At 39.6% G+C, this 20069-nt stretch overlaps 1 protein-coding gene across 3 annotated transcripts in view; it reads left to right on the top strand.

The window, feature by feature from the left end:
- The first annotated feature begins 10239 nt into the window (after positions 1-10239).
- Positions 10240-20069, top strand: part of LOC116570332 (COBW domain-containing protein 1) — a 56046-nt gene continuing 46216 nt past the window's right edge. The window contains exons 1-6 of one of the 3 annotated variants that reach the window (XM_032307275.1): positions 10240-10505; positions 10756-10844; positions 11068-11179; positions 14636-14722; positions 17499-17595; positions 18976-19067. In XM_032307275.1, coding sequence (XP_032163166.1) covers positions 10352-10505; positions 10756-10844; positions 11068-11179; positions 14636-14722; positions 17499-17595; positions 18976-19067 — 631 coding nt within the window. In that variant the 5' untranslated portion in view covers positions 10240-10351. Of the gene's footprint in view, positions 10506-10755; positions 10845-11067; positions 11180-14635; positions 14723-17498; positions 17600-18975; positions 19068-20069 lie in introns of those variants that run through there. The other 2 variants (XM_032307276.1, XM_032307277.1) reach the window with 2 other exon arrangements.

Here is a 20069-nt window from a genome sequence, read left to right as displayed (position 1 = left end):
AACCACAACTGTAATTTAAAAAAAAAAAGAATAATGGATGATAAAATTAGTGGGCTAAAATGTGATAAGAAATAAGATATTTACATAGTCTCAGATTATCTCCTCCTTAGATATTTATTAACTATAATGGGGAGGCTGCCTGGGTGGCTCAGTCACTTAAGCATCTGCCTTCTGCTCAGGTCATGAACCCTGGGTCGTAGAATCAAGTCCCAGATCAGGCTCCCTGCTTGGCAAGGAGTCTACTTCTCCCTCTAACCCTCCCCTTCTCATGCTCTCTCTCTCTAATAAATAAATTAAATCTTTAAAAAAAAAACCCTATAATGGGGGAAATAGTGACTTTAGTGGAGAAACCTAGAAGATACCATTTTAACCAAGTGATCACAGGTAATGTCACTAGTAAAGGGATGTATGGACATTATGTACCCTCTGAAGTGATGCACAGAGATATAACATCAACTTGTCAATTCCAGCCCAAAATGCACAACCTGAATTTGATCCTGAGTAAGCATAGAATAAACCTGAGTTGAGGGACAGTCCACGAAATAACTGACCAAGTACTATTTCAAAGTATGAAAGAGATTGAACAATGCCCCAGAATAAATAGATTAAAGAGATTTGGTAACTAAGTGTAATGTAAGATCGTCTATTGGATCCTGGCCCAGAAAATGGATGTTAGTGGGAAAATCAGCAACATTTGCAAGATGTCTGCAGACTGGTTAATAGTATTGTGTTCATGTTAATCTCCTGCTTTTGCTAATTGCACTATGATTGTGTGAGATATTAAAATTAGGGGAGGCAGAATGAAGAGTATGTAAGAATCTCTGTGTTATTTCTGTAACTCTTTTTTAAAGCTTTATCTATTTATCTGAGAGAGAGAGATAGCTTAAGAGAACATGAGTGAAGTGGGGAGGGACAGAAGGCGAGGGAAAAGCAGACTTGCACTGAGCAGGGAGCCTGACGCAGGGCTTAATCCCGGGACCCAGGGATCAGGACCTGAGCTGAAGGCAGGTGCTTAACCAACTAAGCCACCCAGGTAGCCCTATTTCTGTAACTTCTGTAAGCTATTTAGAAATAGTTTTAAATGAAATATTAAAAAGTTAAAATGATAAAATGGATGTGGAGAAAGGGGAACCCTCTTACACTGTTGGTGGGAATGCAAGTTAGTGCAGCCTCTTTGGAGAACAGTGTGGAGATTCCTCAAGAAATTAAAAATAGAACTTCCCTATGACCCTGCCATTGCACTCCTGGGTATTTACCCCAAAGATACAGATGTCATGAAAAGAAGGGCCATCTGTACCCCAATGTTTATAGCAGCAATGGCCACGGTCACCAAACTATGGAAAGAACCAAGATGCCCTTCAACGGATGAATGGATAAGGAAAATGTGGTCCATATACACTATGGAGTATTATGCCTCCATCAGAAAGGGTGAATACCCAACTTTTGTAGCAACATGGACGGGACTGGAAGAGATTATGCTGAGTGAAATAAGTCAAGCAGAGAGAGTCAATTATCATATGGTTTCACTTATTTGTGGAGCATAACAAATAGCATGGAGGACAAGGGGTGTTAGAGAGGAGAAGGGAGTTGGGGTAAATTGGAAGGGGAGGTGAATCACGAGAGACTATGGACTCTGAAAAACAATCTGAGGGTTTTGAAGGGGTGGGGGGTGGGAGGTTGGGGTACCAGGTGGTGGGTATTATAGAGGGCACGGATTGCATGGAGCACTGGGTGTGGTGAAAAAATAATGAATACTGTTTTTCTGAAAATAAATAAACTAATTTAGTAATAAAAAAAAAAAGTTAAAATGAAGTTTTACTTTTCAGCTTGGAAAATGGCAGTGGATTGATAAGAAATGAATGGTGAAGTGATCAGCCAAATTCTACCAAATTCTAATGATAAGAAAGCAATAAGTAAGAAAATAAGTCAATGCAGAGATGTTTTTAAATGAAGTACTAAAAATAAATATTATATTAACAATTCTTTCCTTCTTATTCCTCCCCTCCCTAAAGAGCCATACTATACGCAGTATTCTGCATTTTTTTCTGTTTAGCAATATATCCTTTAGTGACTCTCGCATTAGTCAAAGAAAGCATTATTTTTTTAATTTTAAAATCTTTAAAACCCGAAATCATGACCTGAGCCTAAGTCAGGTGCTTAACTAACTGAGCCACCCAGGCGCCCCTGAAAGTTAAAGTTCTTAAAGTAAATAAGATACATATCAACAACCTTTTTATGAAAGACAAATGATAAATATATATCGAAATATTAATTGCAGAGGCGTCTGGGTGGCTCAGTGGATTAAGCTGCTGCCTTCGGCTTGGATCATGGTCTCGGGATCCTGGGATGGAGCCCCGCTTTGGGCTCTCTGCTCAGCGGGGAGCCTGCTTCCCCCTGACTCTCTGCCTACTTGTGGTCTCTCTCTCTGTCAAATAAATAAGTAAACTCTTTAAAAAAATATTAATTGCATATACCTTTTTTTTTTTAGCATATGCTTTTTGACCTAGAATTTCTATGGAAAGCAATTGTTCTAATGAGAAGATGTTGGAAACGCCCTAACTACCCACCCGTAGGGGTATGGCTAAATGAATTTGGTCCATTCATATGTTGGAATAATATGGTCGGGTAAGGCTTTACATTTTATTTACATATTAAACTGCTAGAAGCACCTTTATTTTGAATGGCCTCCAAGAAAAAGATGGACAAAGAAGGGTGAAAGGAGCATTCTGATTAATAAGAGACACTCCACTAAAATGTTGGTAGAGGGGCGCCTGGGTGGCTCAGTGGGTTAAAGCCTCTGCCTTCGGCTCAGGTCATGATCCCAGCGTCCTGGGATTGAGCCCCGCATCGGGCTCTCTGCTCTGCGGGGAGCCTGCTTCCTCCTCTCTCTCTGCCTGTCTCTCTGCCTAATTGTGATCTCTATCAAATAAATAAAAAAAATCTTTAAAAATAAAATGATGGTAGATTTTTTTTTTATTAATCACAAGTGGGGTAAATTCATATGCAGCTTCATTGAAAACATTGAATTCCCTGTAATACCCATATCCCATAGATTAACTATCCCATAAATTAAACAATTGTGATTTCCTTCAACAACCACGTTGATGAGGTCATGACATGCTTTAAAGTTAAAGGTTACATTCCAGGAGATTAAGTAACTTCCAAGTTAACAATCAACTCACCTGGAGAGCTACTTGCTCTTTTCCTGTACACATTGATGAAAAAATTAATACAACAGCAACAGAGCACAAGTACGATAAATATATCATAACAGCAACAGCCATACTCAGACCTTTACCCTACCAATGCTCTTTTGCCTTGGGCTTCTGTGGTCATCAGAATGTAAACATTCACTTTATTAGCTTTACTGAGCAACATAATAACCAGCACAGTACTTTCACTTCTAAAACCTCTGGGGTGGATAAGTTTCTGCCTTGCCAAGTTTTGCATGAAATATCGTTGTGACCCATAACCTGTCTTTTATATTAAGTAAAGCAGAATCACGATTTTAGGTTTAAAATATTTTATTTGAGGGGCACCTGGGTGGCTCAGTTTGTAAAGCGTCTGTCTTCGGCTCAGGTCATGATCCCAGGGGCCTGGGATTGAGCCCCGCTTCGGGCTCTCCCCTCAGCAAGGAGCCTGCTTCTCCCTCTGCCTGCTGCTCCCCCTGCTTGTGCTCTCTCTCTGTGTCAAATAAATAAAATTAAAAAAAAAATCAGGATCCTGCTATTATTAAAACAGGGGATAGGGAGGGTATTGGGTAATACACATACTTAATTCAGGGAAGTTCAGATTATTCTACACATAAATTTGGAGGGGTCACTAAAATTCAGGTAGACTGTAGAAGTATTAAGTGCACTGGAAAATGCTGACCCACTATGTGGTTGAGATGGAAAGGCTCAGTGGCTTGAGGAGAGGGGTTGCCATGTACTTGGAGTAGTAGACTCTGGGACCCCAGGCCAGAACAGACACAGGAAAATCATAAGAGGAAAGTAAATCCGTCTGAAAAGGATTCATGAATCTTTCCTCCTAGTGAAAGCATGGTGCTCACGGAGAGACAGAGCTACGGGACTCAGAAGACACTCGCTTGAAACTGGGAAGACCTGGTTTTCCTGATTGCACAATATTTTTGTATTAAGTGCAACCAAACACTCTTCAAGAGAATTTGAAGGACTAGGAAGAAGAAGGAAGAATGAAGGCATTTTATTTTTGTTTCTGTGTCTTTTACTTACATGGAAGAAATCATGCGTAGGTGCCCGTGGATTCTGCCACTTCTCTAAAAGTATAAAAGTTAGAAAGTAAAACTTAAAGCCACAAATGTCACTTTTAAATATTCCCTCACAAGAGAAGAGGATGTTACTTAGACAGTCTCCTAAACTATTACAACAAGATCATTGCACAACTTTCTTTTTTTTAGTTTTGCTCAATGTCCAGTCCTTGCCTGATAGTGTATTTTGGAGACAACAATGCACCACTCAGATGGTCAGCTTACAAGCTTTTAATGGTGTTTTCTGTTGTGTGTGTGGTGGGGGTGGGGTGGGCGGTGGTGAAACTGATCTAGGAGTGACTGCACTGTAAGTTAAGCCTAATTAACAGAATGCTTTAATAGCCCGAGACAATGAATTAGCATACTACTACTTAGAGCCTTTGAAATGAAAGTCACACTCTCCAAAAACACTGAAATGTACCTATTTCACCTGCCAGCCACCATCAGCATTCAGGGGAGTGGGGTGGAGAATATTATTTCATGTCCTTACAGTGGCTTTACATCATAACAAAGGGCATACGATATTTGAATATTGATATTCTATCCTGATGGAAGTGATCACAAAAAGCCTTTGGCTTCCACCTTTCAGGGATGTTCCTATTAAGTTCATGGGCTCCTAGTGAAAAACAGCAAATAAATGGATAAATATCAAGGGTTTAAGAGATGCTGTGTTTGTTTTTTGTTTACTGACCACAGCTAGGTAAGAGGAACTGGGTTAATTCTGAAACCCTCAGTTTCCTTTCCTCTAAACCAGTAGCCACTGCAGGCCACTAATATGTTCTTTCCTTTGTAGGAAGTTGCAAAATGAGAGAAGAAAAAACACACTGAAACAAAAAAAGCAAAACCGAACTGGCAGTATCTTTAGCTTTCCTCTGATTTGGATATAGCTGGAGTCCTTACTTTCTCCCCTGGCAGCCCATGTCGTATGTGTTCAAAGGAGTAAAATGAGGCAAAGGGGAGGAGGCAGGGAATTGTGCCAAAGGACTTAGGGCAAGATTGTTGTCTTGAAGCTGGGCTGCAGGAATCCAGACAACCAGAGTGCTTTTCTGCTGGGCTCCAGTGCAGGGAAGCTCCTCCCATTAGGAAGACTCAGATGCAGCCTAAATCGGGTCTCTTGAAGACCAGGTATCAGTGTTCTTGGAGAAATAGTTTAGTTGTCTTTAGTTGTTTCCTTTGATCCGCAGAAGCTTTCTATCTTGATGAAGTCCCAAAAGTTCATTTTCGCTTTTGTTTCCCTTGCCTCTGGAGACATGTCTTGAAAGAAGTTGCTGTGGCCGATGTTGAAGAGATTACTGCCTATGTTCTCCTCTAGGATTGTGATAGATTTCGGTCTCCCTTTGAGATCTTTCATTCATTTAGAATTTATCTTTGTGTGTGGTATAAGTGAAGGGTCAAGTTTCATTCTTCTGTATATAGCTGTCCAATTTTCCCAGTACCATTTCTTGAAGAGACTATCTTTTTTCCATTGAATATTTTTTCCTGCTTTGTCAAAGATTAGTTGACCATAGAGTTGAGGGCCCATCAGAAAGTATTCATCCTTTCTGCATTGACATGGGTGGGACTGGAGGAGATTATGCTGAGTGAAATAAGTCAGGCAGAGAGAGTCAATTATCGTACAGTTTCACTTATATGTGGAACATAAGGAACAGCATGGAGGACATTTAGAGAAAAAAGGGGGAAATGAAGGGGAGGGAATCAGAAGGGGAGACAAACCATGAAAGACTATGGACTATGGGAAACAAACTGAGGGTCTCAGAGGGAAGGGGGTTTGGGGGCTGGTGTGAGCCTGGTGATGGGTATTAAGGAGGACATGTATTGCATGGAACGCAGGGTGATATACGAAAACAATGAATCATGGAGCACTACATCAATAACTAATGGCGGACTGTATGGTACTAACATAACATTAAAAAAAAATAGCTTAAGCTTCTCAGCTTCAGGCCTTCCTCTGAATATTTATATGGTGGTAACTGTGCTGCCTAACCTTTGGAGGCTAAGGGGTTGTTGCAAGGGTGAAGGATTTACAAACTAAGCTTAAAATAGCAAGGATGCTACCAAAAAAAAATAATAGTAGTAAATAAACAAAAAATAGCAAAGATGATCTATTTTTGCAAAATTTCATTTAATACAGCATAACAAGGCAGAGCATGTTAGCTTAGATCTGCAGCTTGTGGGCTGTGGCTTATCACCTCTACTGCCTGCAAGCTAAGAATGAAAAGAACAATATTTCATGACAGATGAAAATCACATCAAATCCAATTTCAAAATTTGCAGAAATTTGTTCTCTCTTAGGTTGTAGGTACCTACATAATATCCTTGAATTTGGCTGTTGACCTGTGAAACATAAAAAAAATTTACTACCTGACCCTTTACAGAAAAAGGTTTTTTTTTTTTTAAGATTTTATTTATTTATTTGATAGAGAGTGAGAGAGAAAATGACAGGGGAGAGGGTCAGAGGGAGAAGCAGATTCCTCATGGAGCTGGGAGCCGGATGTGGGACTCGATCCCTGGGACTGTGACCTGAGCCGAAGGCAGTCGCTTAACCAACTGAGCCACCCAGGTGCTCCAGAAAAAGTTTAAAGATCCCTGGTTGAAAAGAGCATGGGATCCTGTCAGGTAAATCTGGAATGAGCCCCAGGGCTGCCATTTGCTAACTGTATGACCTTGAGCAAGCTATTTACCTTCTCAAGGTTTAGTTTCTCTGTCTATAAAATGGGCATACGAATAATACTTATCTTGCCAGTTCAATAAGATAATGCATTTGATGTGCTTAACACAAGGCCTATCAGATGGCAAGGGGTCCACACATTATCATTATTGTTGTGGTGGTTGTTTTGCCCCAAAGCTACTGAAACTAAACAAAATATCAAAACTGAGGGAATTTTAAAGTTACCTTAGAAAACGCAATAGAGGAACACCTGGGTGGCTCAGTGGGTTAAAGCCTCTGCCTTTGGCTCAGGTCATGATCCTGGTGTCGTGGGATGGAGCCCCACATCGTGTTCTCTGCTCAGCGGGGAGCCTGCTTCTTCCTCTCTCTCTCTCTCTGCCTGCCTCTCTGCCTACTTGTGATCTCTGTCAAATAAATAAATAAAATCTTAAAAAAAAAGAAAATGCAATAGATTTTGCAATATATGATTATGTTTCTTTTTACTTATTTTAAATGACATTTGGGATTAAACAACAACAACAAAACCTTCCTCAAAATAGGATGGATAAACGTGGTAAGTCCTGTGTTAAGATAGAAGTGAAAACAGTCACACAAGTAGGGAGACACGAGATCGCAAGCCATTTATCTGAATATATCATAAACCTCTCCTCTTTAAGACACACGGATGCTAAATTTTGGGGGGGGAAGTTAATACACGTCAGAAAAGAAAATGGCAAAACAGAATTCATGGATAGATACATTGCTGAAGAGTCTTACAGAAATAGACAAGAGACATTTATGAAGCAGCAATCTTTGTAGCCATGCCTACGTGTGGCTGAGCTGAAGAATCACTGCAGGTAGGTTCAGACTTACCTGCTCAGAAGGCCAGGGCTTGAAAGGGCTGGGAGAAGACCTTGAAGGCAGTGTTTCTCTGCAGATGCACATGGGCACCCCCCCACGTTTTAATACACAGTGCAACCTATAACACTTTTGAAAAATAGCAGCTCTGACTGGGTGTGGTGCATAAACAATGAATCTTGGGACACTGAAAAAATAAAATTAAATTAAAAAAAAATAGCAGCTCTGAGGGTACTTGGGTGGCTCAGTGGGTTAAGCTTCTGCCTTCAGCTCAGGCCATGATCTCAGGGTCCTGGGATTGAGCCGCATGTCGGGCTTTCTGTTCGGTGGGGAGGCCGCTTCTCCCTCTCCCACTACCCCTGTTTGTGTTCCCTCTCTCACTGTCCCACTGTCTTACTGTCTCTCTCTCTGTCTTTGTCAAACAAACAAACAAACAAACAAAACCTGGAGTGTCTGACTCTGGGTTTCAGTTCAGGTCATGATCTCATGGGCCATGAAATTGAGCCCTGCGTGGCAAGGGGGGTGGGGTGTCATCTGCACTCAACAAGGATTCTGCTTGAAGATTCTTTCCCTCTGCTCCTTCCCCATGCTCTCTTTCTTTCAGATAAATAAATAAATCTTTAAAAAAATATACATTTCCGTGTTTTTTTGTATTTTCACATAGTTGCACTACTATCAACACAATCAGTTTTAGAATATTTTTATCACCCCCAAAATGCACAGGAGATCAGTCACGCCTTTCAACGCCCCATCTCTGGTGACAACTGATCTACTTTCTGTTTCATTGGATTTGCCTACAGTGCACATTTCACGTAAATGGAACCATACAACATATGTTTCACGTAAATGGAGTCATACAACGTGTGGTGTTTTGTGAATGCCTCCTTTCACTTCATAATGCTTTTGAGGGCCAGTCATGTTACAGCAGCTACTTCATTCCTGTTTGTTGTGAGATAATTTTTCATTGTATGGATGTGCCACATTTTGTTTATTCCTTCATTGGGTGGTGAACGTTTGGAGTGCCTTTAACTTTTGACCACTGCGGTGTGTAAAAACTCTTTTTGCTCTGACCAAGGCTATATACTGTTACAGCAATATTTGTCAGTCACCTTGACTGAGCTGGCCTTTTGGGCACAGGTTGCTCTCAGTGAGATAAGAGATGTTCGTATAACATTCTGTCAGAGACATGTAAGGGAATCTGCAAGAATGTGTCTGAGAATTGTGTAAGGGAATGTGGTCTGGGCTGTCACAGCTTCTGCTCGGGCGGTAATACGGTGCTGAAGGGTCACTGAATGCTGTCCTTGAAGCAAAACTGGGAAATAATTGACGGGAAATGAGTGAAGAAATTGCTGTACAGTCACACAGCAGAACAGAATACAACAGAGGAGCTGAAAATGTAGATATCCCCAGGAGATTACATACTGTGTCATACTCTTTTTATGAAGTTCAAAGACAAGCAAAATTAAACAACATGTTGTCTATTCACATATATATTTGATAACACTAAAAAGAAAGGAGCGCGGGTGCCTGGGTGGCTCAGTGGGTTAAGCATCTGCCTGCAGCCGGGGTTGTAATCCCAGAGTCATGGGATCCAGCCCCACACTGGGCTCTCTGCTCCGTGGGGAGCCTGCTTCCTCCTCTCTCTCTCTCTCTCTCTCTCTGTCTCTGCCTGCCTCTCTGCCTACTTGTGATCTCTGTCTGTCAAATAAATAAATAAAATTAAAAAAAAAAAAGCAAATGAGCAGTCACCTGAAATCAATTCAGGATAATGGTTACTATGTTAGGGGAGAGGCAGAGGCAGAAGGTTGGAACAGGGTACTGGCTCCACACAGATAGGTATAGCTTATTGGTAATGTCTGTGGGCTAGGGATGAGGTCAAAGGAGTTTATTATAAACATAAATATAAAGGAGGGCTTTCCATGATTAACGATGAAAGTGTCATGAACCAAAGAATATGATAAATGAACACAGGTTACCTGAGTCCGAATAAATGAGAAAGAAAAATGAATAAGAGTAATTCATATACATTGTAAAAATTTGGATATACATGTAAAATATACAGTTATAAGAAAGAAAAAAGTTTCGCTGGTTATTCCTTCAGGGATAAAAAATACAATTAACATAGTAGTGTTACAGCTTCCCATTCTTCCCCCTATGAATTAAAAAAAGTTTTTTAATGATACTAAAAAAAATGTCAGATTGATGGAGTCTGTTCTCTACCGGGACTGTTGAGGTCAGGCTACCCGTTCCAGGATCCCACCACCCGGGTCTCAGTCGGTGCACACAGGGACAGCACGGAGGCTGGCACCGTAACAACTCCGCCCAGCTCCGCTCAGGTTTAGAGAACACGCCCCGGGGGTGTGGTCAACTTCTCTGGGGGCGTGGCTAAGAGGCGAGGCGAGGCGGTTCTCCGCCTGAGCCCAGGTAATCCGGGCGGGACCGGGAGGTGCCGCGCGTCGCGGCGTGCTGACGTCAAGAACGCGCCCGGCGTGGCGCTTGCGGCGTGCGCAGCTGCGCCTCGGCGTTTTGGTTGTGTCCGCTGAGGGGAGGTGGAGGCGTAGTGTGTGCACTTGGCCGGGATGTTCCCGGCTGTGGGTGTTGTGGGCGAGGAAGAGGAACTGGCGGAAGAGGACTGTCCCGAATTGGTCCCCATTGAGACGAAGCTGAGAGAGGAGGAGGAGAAGGCTGGTCCCGACGCTAAGATCCCAGTCACAATTATCACCGGGTATTTAGGTAACTAACCATCCCGGTCAGAAAATACCGTGAACGCTGGTATCCTGGGATTTTGGGGGGCTGCCGGCGCCTCTTTACCTCAGGCATCCGGCCCTTCTCTGAGGTAGGGGCTGGGTCCCTCCCTCCCCGTTGGGGTTGCTCCTCATCTCGTGGCTCGAGGACGCCCAGAACCCCTTTGCGTGACCTGCCCATTTATCAAGGGAACCAGTTAACCTCGCATTTTGAAAACGAGTTTCGGCTTTGCCCCTAGAGGCTTGGGCCCGCCCCCTCATTACCCACGTGGCCTCTCGCCCGTCGTTCTCCGTTCCTGAAGCTCGCGAACCTGACGGGAGAGTGGAAGTAATATCGGTCACCCGTTTGGGTTTGTTTTCTTACCTGCTCGTCGGGGCAGGAAACGCCCAGCCTTATGTCTGTCACCTTTACAGGGAGCCCTGTCTGTGCCCGACCCCCCAGGGGGGCGGTTCTTTGGTAGCTTCCCCTGCCCCACGGGCCAGCCTCTTCCAGCTGTTCGGGGAGAGGATTCCTAGCAAACGTGTTTGTTTGTTTGTTTTTTGTTTTTGAGGTTTGTTTGCAGAGCGCTCTAGGAGAAAGTAAGGATCAAATCTCTCCCCTCCCAGATGCTCTTTCTCACGCCGACGACGTTCAGGAGTGCACACGAGCACTTGAACTCGTAGGTGTGTAACCGTGCAGTTTCCTGAAGGCCAGTTCGGGGGCTTGCGCGGGAGGAGCTCGGACGACTCTGAGGAGCAGTAGTCTACAGCCTTACAGTCCACGGGAAGGGCTACAATCAGTGCAGGACCGCATTGCAAGCGGGCGGGAAGTTAAGAAATGTAAATGAAGTGAGATGATTTGGGGTCGGTAATACCATTCCTAGATGGTGCCGGAGACAGCCACAAACTTGGTGCACCTGAGGGTCTTTTACACAAAAATAGGAGTTAAATCTCTGGTGTTGTCTTTTTTTAGCTGCTGCTTCTCCTTTTTCTTCTGGACTAATTTTATAAGGGGATTTATTTTTGATGTGTCCCCACTGTTACGCAGAGGCTGCTCCACTAAGCAGTTGAGCAGATTCCTTGTCTGAGACAGAGTGGCTCAGCCTCGCCCCTCTGGCCTTGACCATTTTTCTCATTCCTCGGTCACTAGAGCATTGGAGGTAACGGTCTAAAGCTCAGGAAGAGGACTTTTGCCGACAACCTTGTTGCTGATTATAGGGGATCTAGTTTCACTACTTATTCTTGGCTATTTTCTCTTTTTTGAAATATTGTTGTATCAGCTTCCATCACATTTTTCTTATGAAATTTCCACGTACTTCTCTGGCTTTTGTTTTGTTTTTTGTTTTTTTTTTTTTTAAATTTTCTCCCACCTCTGTTCATCCTTTTCACTTCACACTCAGATAGTTTCTACTTTGATGTCTCACAGACATCTCAAACGTAGCAGGTCCAAAACTTCATGTTATTTTATAGTCCAGTTCTCCTGCTTCCCTGATTCCAACAACCTGGAATATTCTAAAATTTTTCTAACTAGCCTTGTGTCATGTTTCCCTTTAATATATTCTCTGTATTTTAGCCTTAATGGTCTTCGTAAATGTCAACTGTGTCGCACCCTTCAGTGATTTCCATTTGGGTTGCTGTTCAAATTCCTAAACATGAATCGACTGGTCCTATATGATCTGGCTCTTGACGGTCTTTCTAGCTGACCAAACTGTGGTCCAGGCACATTGGAGCTTTTACTTTTAAACAATGCCAAGTATTTTAACCCCTGGAATCTTTTTCTTTTTTGTTACTCCTCTGCCTAGACCTCCCTTCTAGGTGCTGCCTAACATCTTGTCTATCTCCTGTCCACTCTATAATTCCGTGGCATCATTTCCTCTCTATCCGTCTGAACTACCTTCCATTTCCCACTTTCTTAGCCTTTCTAAGCATTGTAAAAGTAGAGGCAGGTTGTCTCTGTTCTGTGCACTTGCCACCAAGGCCCAGCATGAGATCTGCCCCATAGTAAACTTTTGAATGAATAAACTGCCTCAAGTCTTCTGCTTCATAATGTGGTTAATTATTAAGTCCTAGTAATTTTATTAGAAGGTTTCCTATATCCACCTCTGTTTTCCCATTTTCACTGCCACTGCCTAGTGCTGCCCTCATGTTCAGGGTCTCTGTCTCATACTTGGACTGGTTCTAAGAATTTCCTCATTGCCCTGTCTCCTTAAGCTCTGTCCCTTTCATTCTGTACCTCACACGTACGTGATGTTGAGGTTTTTAAAGCTCTCTAAACATAAACTTTTAATCCCTTCAACAGCTTTTAAAGGAATAAGACTTAAAAATGTGAAGATATTAATACCCTAATGATCATTAAATCCCTTCTAGTTAGAGGCTAAAAGTCTCCTAAATGTACTTCAGAAGTTGTGTACAGGCTTACATGTAATAGTTCTTAGCAGCACTGTTTGGGAAAATAAAACACTGGAGATAATCCAAATATCCACCAACAGAAAAGTAAATGAATGATATACTCATACAACCGAACTACACTACTGTACAGTTTTTTTTTTTTCTTTGAACTTTGGTGTGTATAGTTGTTCACAAAGTAAATGTTTTTCTTTTTCTTGAGCTGAACATACTAGGTTTAACATGCCACCTACTGGATAAAGTTAGTGTAGCTTTATGAATTTTTCTAAGTACTGAATATTCTGTATATTGTTAACATTTTTTACATCATTTCTCCCATTTTTTGTGTGTTTTATAGAAAGGTAGTCAGATACAGTTGACCCTTGAACAGTGTGGGGGCTAGGGGTGCTGACTTCCTTCATGGTAATTTTGGACTGCCCCAAAACCCAGGTAATAGTCTACTGTTGACCAGAATCTTTACTGGTGATATAAACAGTTGATTAGCACATATTTTGTATGTTATATATATTAAATACTGTACTCTTAACAATAAAGTAAGCTAGAGAAAAGGAAATGTTATGAAGAAAATCATAAGGGGGAAAAATATAGTAATGTACAATATTTACAGAAAAAAAGCCATGTTAAGTGGACCTACAACCCACACAGTTAGTTGTTTGAGGGTCAGCTGTATATATACACATATTTTCTTTTTTTTTTAAAGATTTTATTTATTTATTTGACAGAGATAGAGAGATCACAAGTAGGCAGAGAGGCAGGCAGAGAGAAAGGAGGAAGCAGGCTCCCCGCCGAGCAGAGAGCCCGATGCGGGGCTCGATCCCAGGACCCTGAGATCATGACCTGAGCCGAAGGCAGAGGTTTAACCCACTGAGCCACCCAGGCGCCCCTACACATATTTTCTTACAGGTTACTTTAAGTAGTAAAAGTAGCCCTATAGTCCGTTTGAATTTGTGTGGTTAATGATGGATATTGAAATAAAAGATAGGCTTTATATGTAAATTTTTGGGAAGTAAAGCATACATTCTTGGCTAAGAAACATTGTCATCATGTGAAGGTGTATAAATATTTTAAATAAAGTACATTAGTAATTTAAAGTTTAAATTTTAAACTTAAATTTAAAGTAAATTTAATTTACTTTACATTTAAATACAGTAAATTAAGTACATGAGTACTTTATTCCCTGGAAGCCATTATTTCAATAATTCCTTACTTAATAGAAAATTTAGATGTCTTTATATTAATTATATTATAAATTGTATAGAAGGCATATTTTCGTTGTATGAGGTTGAAGAAAACTGATCCAAGTTGAAGGCATATTTATAAATATTTACAAAGTTTTATGTCTACATAAAGCTTTTTTAATAGTTTGCAAAGGATACTCTAATATTTTCCTTTAGAATCTTCTATGCCATAGTTAAATAATATTTTAAAAATAGCACACAAATTTTAAAAACATTGGGACTCTATTTTTGTGTCTATGCCTTTAAAATTAGCCTTTGAATGTTTTTTAAAACAAGTTTTTTTTTTTAAGATTTTATTTTTTTTTTTGACAGAGAGAGACACAGCAAGAGAGAGAACAGAAGCAGGGGGAGTGGGAGAGGGAGAAGCAGGCCTCCCACCGAGCAGGGAGCCCGATTCGGGGCTCGATCCCAGGACCCTGGGATCATGACCTGAGCTGAAGGCAGACGCCCAACGACTGAGCCACCCAGGCACCCCTAAGACAAGTATGTTTTACAGGTGCTGGGAAGACGACACTTCTGAACTATATTTTGACAGAGCAACATAGTAAAAGAGTAGCAGTTATTTTAAACGAATTTGGGGAAGGTAAGTAAAGTTCAGTGAATGTGATGCTATAAGAATTTATAGGATAGCTTATGGTAAATTTTGATATTCCATACTTAAAAATGAAAATACAAGGTATTGTAATGTGAATACATTGATGCAGATAGTTTTGGGAAAATTAATTTCAGTTCAGCTTTATTTTGTACAGATTTGAGGTACTGAAATTAGATCGTTTTTAGAAAATTTTATAAAACTTCAGAATTCATAACAACAGAATTAAATTAAGTTTTTATATGAAATAACTCCAGAAGTAAAAAGCTAAACATATGAAAGAAAGTTCTTTAAGGCTTTTCTATGTACTTTTATACTGACTGTATTGTTCACTTGTAACTTTTCTTTAAAATGTTCCAGTTTTCATAAGTTTATGTTGTTGGGTGTTTATTGTTTACAAAGCATTTAAAACTGAATATTTAAAAAATAAATAAATACATATATGGTTTCCATCTCAAAATCTGCAGTTTTCTGTGGAAATATATGCATTTAAAATTCCATTTTTAAATTTTAATATTGAACTGTGCTTTTATTTTATTTATTTATTTTTTAAAGATTTTATTTATTTATTTGACAGAAATCACAAGTAGACGGAGAGGCAGGCAGAGAAAGAGAGAGGGATGCAGGCTCCCCGCTGAGCAGAGAGCCCGATGCGGGACTCGATCCCAGGACCCTGAGATCATGACCTGAGCCAAAGGCAGCGGCTTAACCCCCTGAGCCACCCAGGCGCCCCTGAACTGTGCTTTTAAAAATATATATACAGCAGTGTTAGACACAATTTTTTGATTCCTTACAGAAGTTTTTCTTCTTAAGTGTGAATTTTAACTATAGCTCACTTTTAGCCAAAAAATATATCTTATGTTGAGCTATTTCTTAAAGTATACTATTTTCTCTGTTGTAAATGAATAAAGGAGCTAGGTTTTATGAACAAGAAGGGAGACCTGTTAAACTTGATTTCTCATTTTTTTTTTTTTTAAGATTTTATTTATTTGACAGAGACACAGCTGGAGAGGGAACACAAGCAGGGGGCGTGGGAGAGGGAAAAGCAGGCTTCCTGCTGAGCAGGGAGCCTGATGCGGGGCTCTATCCCAGGACCCTGGGTCATGACCTGAGCCCATGGTAGACTTTTAGCGATTGAGCCACCCAGGCGCCTCTTGATTTCTCATTTTTTTTTTGATTTTTCATTTTAATAAGCTATTATAATAAGACTAGTAAATCTTATATTCTAGCTTATTAACTGATCTGTTGGACACTGATCATTACATTTATTATTGTTACTATTTCTCTTTATTCCTTCTGGATTGTTTATATAATTTTATATAAACCATTTATTTGCAGTACTTCCCTTTGCATTTTATTCATATCCCCTATACCTTGAATTCTGTAGCAGTCCCTTTCAAAGCTTGTTATCCTTGCCTAACTAAAATATAAACAAAAAATATATACATAAAAAATTACTGAATTTTCTTTTGTGGCCATTCACTTTACTGGATATTTAGAACTCTTCCTTGGCTTTGGTATATTTCTTTATTGGAGGAAAAGTAAGATATTTAAAATCATTCTTGTATGGTAACAAGCATCTCAGAATTTCACATATATATCACTCTTTCTTAAGTAAGCATTGCTAGGAAATCCAGTTTAAAATTTTAATTTTAGGGGCGCCTGGGTGGCTCAGTGGGTTAAGCCGCTGCCTTCGGCTCGGGTCATGATCTCGGGGTCCTGGAATCGAGTCCCGCATCGGGCTCTCTGCTCGGCGGGGAGCCTGCTTCCCTCTCTCTCTCTGCCTGCCTCTCCGACTACTTGTGATTTCTCTCTGTCAAATAAATAAATAAAATCTTTAAAAAAAAAAAAAAAAAGCTATAAAATTTTAATTTTAATTTAATTTAATTTTATTTTTTTTAAAGATTTTATTTATTTATTTGACAGAGAGAGATCACAAGTAGGCAGAGAGGCAGGCAGGGAGAGAGAGAGAGAGGAGGAAGCAGGCTCCCTGCTGAGCAGAGAGCCCGATACGGGACTCGATCCCAAGGACCCCGAGATCATGACCTGAGCCGAAGGCAGCGGCCTAACCCACTGAGCCACCCAGGCGCCCTAAAATTTTAATTTTTAAATGGGCACATTGATACCCTGGCCAAGCAAACTTCCTCAAAAAGAACTAGGGTTTTTACTCATACCGGGAATATTGGGTAGTCTGTCTAATAGAAACAAAAACAATTTAGAAGAAGAATGGAAAGAAAAAAATAGATAAGGCAGTCTTTTTTTTTTTTTAAATTAAATTAATTTATTTATTTTCAGAAAAACAGTATTCATTATTTTTTCACCACACCCAGTGCTCCATGGCAATCCGTGCCCTCTATAATACCCACCACCTGGTACCCCAACCTCCCACCAAGGCAGTCTTTAAAGAGGGTTAAGGGCATATAAAAACCACTATATTAAGCATACTGGTTGGCCATGGCCAAGGAGTGCTTTTGAAATAGCTGTTTATTAGGATATAGGAGTGGGCAAGTGAGAGGACCAAAGAAGAAGTAGGTATGAGTCAATTTTGGATTTGTCTTGTTAGGGACTTAAATCCTCTTTAAAAAGTAAAAGCCTAAATAATCTAGAGTAGTATAGTTTAAAACATTGAGGCTGTATAAGCAATGAAAGAATGAACGTTATAAAAGATGTTTGTATCAAATGATTTGAAATCTGTGTTACTGATATCCTCATCTTTGCTTTTGCTAGTGAACGTAATCTAAAGAGTGCTTCTTGTTAATTATTCCAGGAAGTGCAGTGGAGAAATCCTTAGCTGTCAGCCAAGGTGGAGAGCTCTATGAAGAATGGCTGGAACTTAGAAACGGTTGCCTCTGCTGTTCAGTAAAGTGAGGAATGTGTTTATTGTGTGCTTGTTGGTTTGTTACAAATGTTTATTGATTATCTTTCCAGCTTTGGTTTTCTCGTGTAATGTAACAGACTTATGTAGTCTACTTCATTGTATTTCCATATAGAAAATAACTTATTAGGATGTATTTTCTTAAAGTGTTTCTTGCTATCCTATTTATTTTTTGTCTGCTCTAATGCATTGGTTCTTTTATTGAGTTTCTTTTTATTGTCTTTTGATGTCAGGGTTTAATTATTAATTTCTGTGGTACATGAAAGTCACATTTCATGTGTAAAAATTATTATTTTACATTAAATGAGTCATTGGTCCTATTTCCAAGGATTCACCTTCTATAAACAAAATAAATGACCATCAAAGGTGAAAAAGCTCACATTGTGTTCCACTAGTGGTAGTTGCTTCCAAGGACAGTATCTGGGTTTGTTTTTTTTGTTTTGTTTTGTTTTGTTTTTTTAAGATTTTATTTATGTATTTGACAGAGAGACAGTGAGAAAGGGACCACAGGCAGGGGGAGTGGGAGAGAGAGAGAAGCAGGCTTCCCACTGAGCAGGGAGCCCGATGTGGGGCTCCATTTCAGGACCCTAAGATCATGACCCAAGTCTAAGGGAGATGCCCAACAACTGAGCCACCCAGGTGCACCGACAGTATCTATTTTTTTCACTAATAGACCATAGATCTTAGAAAAGGACCTGACATACCTATTCATTCAAATATTTTGTTGAGTGAATAAGGAAAATTAATACCTGTACTGTTGACTTTGTATATTCTAGTGAACTAAATTTTTTCTACATTGTTTACAACTTAGGTATTTGACTTTGAGTCAAATATATTAACAAATCTAAAATCATGACATTTTCTTGAAAACCATAATGAAATCCAGTAAATATTTTCTTGGGCTGTGGATGTTCTCAGAGAAAAGGGAAATTAAAGTCTGGTACCCTTACTCAGAACAGAATTGAAAAGTAGTGATTGTGTCCCTTTAGATGTTATATTAAACCATGGTAATTCATAGATTTTATCATTGTTTTGGATGTTGAGTTTTTTCTTTCGTGATACTATAAAAATAGCAGATTTTAACTTGTCAGGGTTATTAAAGTTTCCTCTCCTTTTAATTTTAATTAAGTTAAAATATTAACTCCTCATGTATCTGATTTATTTCACTTATCAGTATATATGCCTCTGTTTTTCTCCACCATTGGTAAATATTGATGGATGTTGTATTAGCAGTTTGGGAATGAGTTAAATTTTTACATGCCTAAAGGTATTTTTGTCTGAGGGTGCTAAATATATTTTAAAATGTTTATAATGATCACTTTAAAATATTCAGATAATCAACTATATTTTATATTTTGGTATTCTCCAGGGACAATGGCCTTAGAGCTATTGAGAATTTGATGGAGAAGAAGGGGAAATTTGATTACATACTATTAGAGACAACTGGGTTAGCAGATCCTGGTAAGAAATGACGTTATTAATAATCGGAATATAGTTCTTAAACATTTTTAAGGTATTGAGAAATATGTAAAGTAAGCATTAAACCTGTACTCTAGACTAAAAATACTGGATTGTCATGTTTCTTTTGCAGATAAATCATAATCAAAGTACTTGGTACTTTTAACTTGATAATAGGATTGAAGTTCAATTGATTGATTTAAGACTACTGGTAGGAACGCGAGGTGTTAAAACTATGGAAATTGGGGAAAAATAAAGACATTCCACTTCTACGTTTTACTTTTATATCTGATTGATTATACTCTACAGAGATCTCACTTCTGATTACTTTCTTTTTTTTTTTTTTTTAAAGATTTTATTTATTTATTTCACAGACAGAGATCACAAGTAGGCAGAGAAGCAGGCAGAGAGAGAGGAGGTAGCAGGCTCCCTGCTGAGCGGAGTCCGATGCGGGGGCTCTGGGATCCCAGGACCCTGGGATCATAACCCGAGCCAAAGATGGAGGCTTTAACCCACTGAGCCACCCAGGTGCCTCCTGATTACTTTCTAATCCAGCTGTCTTGGAGGGTCATTTAAAGATACTTAAAGACTTTTAGACTCTAATCTCATTATTACTTAATTGTTTTTCAGTTAATTATTAGCAGTTTGTTTTTCTACTGAAGTTGAAATAATTTTATTTGTAAATACTGTCCTTAGGTACAGAGTTAAAATAAGGCTAATGGACCTTTTTCCTGGTGTGGAATTAATGATTACCCATGAAATTTTTATCTCTAAATAGAATTACATGTAAATTTCTCTTTTGAAAGCTACACCAAGTTGAACTATTTTAATAGTTTCTCTTTCCTTCTTACCAAACATTTTTTAGGTAACATCTTTATTCCTAGTTTGCAGAACATTTTGTGTTCATTGTATAAGTTCTTTTTTTTTTTTTTTAATTTGAGTTAATGGTATTGGGCCATAAAGCAATATAAAAGACTATATAAAAGTACTGTTTAGGAATAATTT

This window comes from Mustela erminea, chromosome 12, assembly GCF_009829155.1.
Source record: "Mustela erminea isolate mMusErm1 chromosome 12, mMusErm1.Pri, whole genome shotgun sequence".
Classification (NCBI taxonomy): domain Eukaryota; kingdom Metazoa; phylum Chordata; class Mammalia; order Carnivora; family Mustelidae; genus Mustela; species Mustela erminea.
The sequence above is the reverse complement of the archived record's forward strand: the minus strand, read 5'-3'. Positions and strand labels throughout refer to the sequence as shown.